The 6,231-nt window shown below is 33.7% G+C and overlaps 1 protein-coding gene across 1 annotated transcript; it reads right to left on the bottom strand.

Annotated features, from left to right (window-relative positions):
- Positions 1-35: 35 nt before the first annotated feature.
- txndc12 (thioredoxin domain containing 12 (endoplasmic reticulum)) lies at positions 36-6,051 on the bottom strand. The gene is made up of 7 exons (XM_044132960.1): positions 5,883-6,051; positions 5,171-5,231; positions 4,927-4,979; positions 4,024-4,097; positions 2,944-3,013; positions 2,003-2,086; positions 36-1,012 (listed from the first exon to the last, which is right to left on the bottom strand). Exons 1-7 carry the CDS (start codon positions 5,980-5,982, stop codon positions 933-935), a joined length of 522 nt encoding a protein of 173 aa, XP_043988895.1. The 5' UTR covers positions 5,983-6,051; the 3' UTR covers positions 36-932.
- Positions 6,052-6,231: the final 180 nt, after the last annotated feature.

Raw genomic sequence — 6,231 nt, 5'->3', positions numbered from 1 at the left:
TTGCCGTGTCTTTAATACACCAAACTCACAACGACTCAATACAACAAACCTTTATTTCCATGTGTATAAAATACAACATGACACATAAATCGGCTTTTCTTGTGAGTTTTAAAAAAGACACGATTGAACCGTCACATGCAGCAGAAACGGAAGAAAAGCAGAACCTAGTACACGTAATATGGCAGGAATATACATGCCAAGATAAAGTGATAGTAAATCAGATAGAAAGCAGAAGTGAAATACAGCAGAGGATCTTTGGAAGCACGTCGCTGCAGAGGGAGGGAGAGCATTAGTGGTCAAAAATTAAGGGTTATGGTTTTATTTTTATTAAAATACTGCTCATCTTTGGCACAACAGTCTACAGAGTTTCAATGTAATGTCTTCAACCATGCCCCTATTTTCTAAACTCTACTTTAAACAGATTAGCAACTAACACAGCATTTTAAAGAAATAAACCAATTTTGACCAAATGAAGGAAATTCTCCAATATAAGGTTTTTCCAATGAAATAAATTTGAGCATTTCTTTTAATAAGAACTGAGGTGTCACTTCAAAAAAGACATTTATTTACATATGAAATTATAATCATTGACTTGTAAATCAATAAAAACATTGAACCGTGTACGCAGCTGGGCGCTAACAAAAGGTTACGTGGCTAGCTTGACTCGCTTACAGCCTCTACAGACACCAACTACAGTAAATTGCATTGACATTTATTAAAGAGTAACTTATAAACCTACATGGTTGATTGATCTGAGAGCTTAGAAAACCATGCAGGACAGAAAAGAACAATCATGCACCCATGGTTTTAAAAATCGGCTGAAACTGAGCCTACTTTCTACCGTTAGATGTATAAATATTAGAAGGGCTTTGCTAGCAGCTCATCTAGAGGAAGTGTAGCCCTTACAGCCTCGGTGGAGAACCCGTCGCTCCTCACAGCTCGTCTCCTGTGTGGCCTTGCTTAAACACGTCGCCCGTCAGCTTCTCCTGCGCCTCCTTCATCCCAGACACAACTGACGGAGGAACCAGAAAGCAAACATTTCAGTGAAGAATCATCTGAGTTTCTGCTTCGAAGGCCACACATTTCTTTTGTAATCTTTTTTTAATGTGTTCTTGGCACAACAGCGTATCAGGTGCTGTGTGGATAGATAGACAAATGACAGTTAATTTCTTCAAAAACTGTCCTCACATTTTGAGATTATCAGATATTTTCTTTAAAAAAAACCCTGAAAATTTGACTTTGAAAAGTCAAAAATTTGTGAAGAAAATTTCTGATATTTCTGTTTAGCATCTCTAAAATGTACATAAAAATAATAAAAAAAATTCTGGCCTCCAAACGTCAAAAAAGTTGTACGAAAAATCTGCAAATTTCTGTTCGAAAAGTAAAAAAATAATCTCAAATTTTCTTAAAGAAAATTTTTTTTTTACTTGTTAACTAATTTCATAAGTTAATTTGACTTAATATTAAATTCTAAAAAAGCTCAAAATAAACTGAGTTTATTCTCAAGTCAAAAATTTGAGAATAAACTCAAATTGTCTTAAAAAAAGAAAACCTTTAAAATGTCTGAGTTTGAAAGTCAAAAACTTCCTAGAAAAAAAATCAAAATTTGAGATTAATCTCAGAAATTTTCTACAGACATAAATTTACATTTTAAAAGTCAAACATTTTTAAATATTCAAACTGAAATCTCCAAGTTCTTTGGCAGAAATGTACTTTTTATCTCTGTAATGGCTCTAACACGCCGTTGTGTCTTGGTTTGTTTACTTTTTTATATGAAATTGTAAAATCAGTGCAAATTTAGTTTTTCACTCACCTAATTTTCTAAATTATTCAAGAATCTGCTGCACAATAATCAAGTAAACAACTGCATAGAAAAAGTGTGGAAGAATTAAAATGCACTGCAAAGAAATGCCTCCAAAAATCCTGTGGAACCACAATCAACACTTTCAAAGTTCAAATCAGTTTGTTTGAATTTGCTGAATCAATTTTTTTTTTTTTTTACCTTGTTCTGCGCTGCTGTAAAAGTATTTGTAACTGGGATTCCCGTTCTTGTTGGTGATTTCGGGATGAACTTTGCCGCTGGGATCTGAGGACAGAATAAGTGTCGCACAAAAAGATTAATCTAAAATCTATACAAAATAAGAAAAGTTCACTTTTATTTGATATTCACTTTGCAAAAAATGTAAAGTTATTAAACAATCCAAGGCTGGTAGCTACAATGAATGTTGTAAATTTGCAGTTAAATGGCAATTAAATTTAAGAAATGTTGCTGCAGTTCCACTGATTAATCAAAAAAAAAAGAATAAAAATGTTATATTGGTAGAATTTAGAGAAGAGGTTCCCAAAGTGGGGGTCGGGAACCCCAGGAGGGTCACAGGATGCCAACTTTGAGGTCAGAAGATGATTTTCAGAATCACAATGATGTGAGCCCTGAGATTTATGGAAAGGCAAAATAAGAAAAAACTTCATTAGTAGTTATTGCATTAAATATGAATGCATTATGAAATGAATGTCCTATTAAATAATTAAATACCCCTTTTAAATAATGAAATTATAAATATCAACTATTTAAAAATGCATGAGTAGAACTACATCTTGTACAACTTTTAACCAAGGTGAGAAATACTTACTTCATTATTAAGCTAAGTTCCAGTGCAGAAGAATTTAAAATTGGATTTTTGTCTAACTGGGAAATATTCCCTTGTTCTACCAAAAATGCAATAAAAAAGAATTACTAAAATGTAATTAAAATTCACTAAAATGTTCATCCTAATAAAAAAATACAAGCATTATTTGCATATTTTAAACATCTTTCTTGCTGGTTGTTTCTTTTGTCAGACATGTTTGCAGCTTCACTACAAACTGCAGCTTTTTTTTTTTTTCCAGAAACATTCTTCCAACAGGAATCCCAGAGGTTGTTCACCCAGAGGACGATTTTCGTACCGAGGAAGAGAATCCGAGGAATGTATCCGCCGTCCGGGCTGAAGGCCTGATCCTTCGGCTCCTCTTCATCCTGCTCAGACAGCAGAAACATTTACACACCGACTGCGTGGAGTCTGAGCACTGTATGGAGCTAAATTACGGCCATAAAGTTGAGTTTGTTGTTGATTTTTATCAGTCTTTATGAAACTGAAAAGACCATTTCTTCTACTTTTTTTTCCCCCCCCGGTTTCAAATAATTTTCCCATTTTCCATTTTCCCTTTTCAAATATATTTTTTTTAATTTCAGAATTTCACCGTCAACATTTTTTTTAATTTCAAATGTTTTTCAGCTTCAAATTTCTCTCAGCTTCACATTATGGAAGATTGAAAACCGAGTTACATGTTCTTCCATTTTCAAATACTTATTTTCAGTTTTAATAATTAGTTTCAATATTTAATATTTCAGTTTCTAATAAGTTTTTCCTCCATTTCAAATCTTTAAGTTTTACTACCTCAACATCAAGTTTTTTTCCAGTTCCAAATATTTTCTGTTTCAAATGTTTATCAGCTTCAAGCCATTTCTTTATTCTCAATGGTTTTCTAGTTTCACATTTTTTTCCAGTTTAAACATTTTCTCCAATTTTAAATATTTCTTTTAGTTTCTAAATTTTTTGTTGATTTAAAACTGGGTTACATTTTTTTCAGTTTCAAACCACTTTTAAAAAATTATTCCCCCCAACCCCGCAAGTTTTTTCAGCTTCACATCATTTTTTTTCAGCTTCAAAGTTTAGCCCAATAAAAAGATTGAAAAGATTTTGAAAAAGAAAGCAAAGAAAAGTGAGATGATATTAAAGAGGTAAAGAAAGGTAAAGGTCATTTTATTTACATAGCACATTTTCAGCAACAAGGCCATACAGGAATTAAAAGGAAATACAAACAAAATAACAAACCAAAAGAAAGAGCAAAAGAAGAAAAAGCTAATAATGTGGATCCACAGTAAATAAACTAGATACTCCTATTCAGGGTTGGTAGATAAGTATAAGTTGGTGTCCTCTGGTCTAATTCCTTTTCCGGTTTGTACTGAATGCAGTCGTTTCTTACCTCCAGGTTCACCATTATAAAGTTGTGTGCCAGTTCTGAGATTTCCTTGGATTCAGCAAATTTGGGCTTCAGCGCTAAAAATGCAACAGTGGAATAATTTAGAAAATAAAAAATAAAAAAATCACTGTTTTTAGTTTGTAATTAAACATCTTTCAATTTTATAAATTTGATGCTTAAAATGCTACCTAAAACATCCAAATACCTAAACTATGTATAAATGCTTTCACATCATCTAGCGCTGAACAATATGGCTGAAACATGTATCACAATAAAAGCGTTTCATATCAGTCAATCCCGATAATGATCAATATCAATAATTATTAGTTTTTTGTTATTGTTTTAAATATCTGAAATATAGGCAAAATGGTGACATGACCTCTTTTTTTAATCCACAGTTGTTTAGTTTTCAGGAGTTATGAGGCACAGCAGCAACTTTAAACTTCTGCTGCGTCAGTTACCCAGCAAGTGTTGCTAGGTAACCAAAGAATAAGCAAGTTGCTAGGTAACCAAAAAGATTTCACCAGCCTTGTTTAGCTGGCAGTGAGAGGTGAGCAGCTAAAGTCTTTCCTCTGCCTACGTCACCCAGAATGCAGTGCGGTTCTGGTTTGGAGTTCAGTGAACAATCTATATACTGAATATTCTATCAGATGTGCTATGTATTTATTATTGATCATGTGTCTATTGCTATATTTATTATTTATTTATTGTCCAGTCCTAACTTTTCTAACAACTTTTTTCAACAGTTTTCTTTTGAAACTATTTTCATCCCTGACTGAATCCCAAAATACAGTTTTCATATCTCTTTTTTTTAATTAAAGAGCAGTAGCTCCTTTCAACCCTGTACAATAAAAAACATATTCCAGGTTTCCAGTAAAAAAAAAAAAAAGGTAAACAGTTTTATACCTTTACAGGCTCCACACCAGCTCTTGTGGATGATGACCATGACTGGCAGCCCGCTGTCAAAGCAACAACATGATATCAGAAAAGAGCTGAAAATATGAAAAAAACACTTCTTGTTTTTTAGCAGTAGAAGAGAGGCTATTGTTAATCTGCTCCAGTCTACGGACGTCATAAAGGTGTGGTGTTCCTTACTCTTTTTAGGTCACAGGTTAATGTTTGCCCAACAGAAAATGGAGCTTCAGCTCACCTGGCCTCAGCCTCTTTCTTGCCATCTTCCAGCGTCCTCCAGTGGATATTATCTCCGAATCCTGTTGGAACAAAGAACCGGTGTCGTATTTACACACAGCAGGGCGGGTCTGAGCATCTGGGAACACAACACCGACCTACAAACTTCTACTTTCATAAAAGTCTTAAGAACTATTATTTTAGACTGTAGGTTGATTTGAGTTTTAACCAATACCATAGGAAACAGCTCCTCGCTTTGGTATGCAACACTTGATCTGGTTCTGTTACTTAATAGTTATTCCACTCCACTTTCGCCTTGTGCGTTCCAAGGATGGAAACATACAACAAAGAAAAGATTAAACACAACTGGGTAGCATATTTAGTTATGTAATTTTTTACAACCTAGCATTATTTTATTTATTTTTTTATTCTGATCAAGTTTGACTGTATCAAATGTAAGTAACGAAAGTCAATTTTTTAACGAATATGTTTGTAAATTGTATGTTTTCGAAGAATATCTGATTTTTTTCCCCCTTTTTCTTTGTTGAGACAATATTTGTAACTATTACACTGGCAGTACAAACAAGGCAAACCAGAAATACTGGAATTTAATATTTGTCCTCGATAAAAAACGTTTTGAAAAGCCTGCAAGAACGCACACACTGTGAACACTTTCAGTGAAGCTACAAACATATTACCTACTTAAATCAATTTTACTTCAAATATAAACTCACCTCTTCCATTAGCTGCTTCAACAACCTCCTCGAAACACGAAATATAAAGTATAAACTGCAACAATGAGAAAACTACGATAGAAACTACAGACGATTGCATTTTGGCTACCTTTCTTCTAATACAGTTGTTGCTAACAAGTTTGCAGTCACGACCCGGATGTCCAACCAGAAACGTTTCACAATAAAAGTAAGTTTTCTTATGCTGCGTTCCATTCACCTAGAAAATTAGAACACACCTATGAAAATTACGTCACCTCCAATTTTACCGAAGCAAAACCAGTGGGATTTGCTACTTTTTTAACGCTCCGTGAGCAGACCACGTACAATGTATTCCTCTGCATTTTGGCCA

Source organism: Gambusia affinis, linkage group LG12 (genome assembly GCF_019740435.1).
Source record: "Gambusia affinis linkage group LG12, SWU_Gaff_1.0, whole genome shotgun sequence".
In the NCBI taxonomy this organism is placed as follows: domain Eukaryota; kingdom Metazoa; phylum Chordata; class Actinopteri; order Cyprinodontiformes; family Poeciliidae; genus Gambusia; species Gambusia affinis.
The sequence above is the reverse complement of the archived record's forward strand: the minus strand, read 5'-3'. Positions and strand labels throughout refer to the sequence as shown.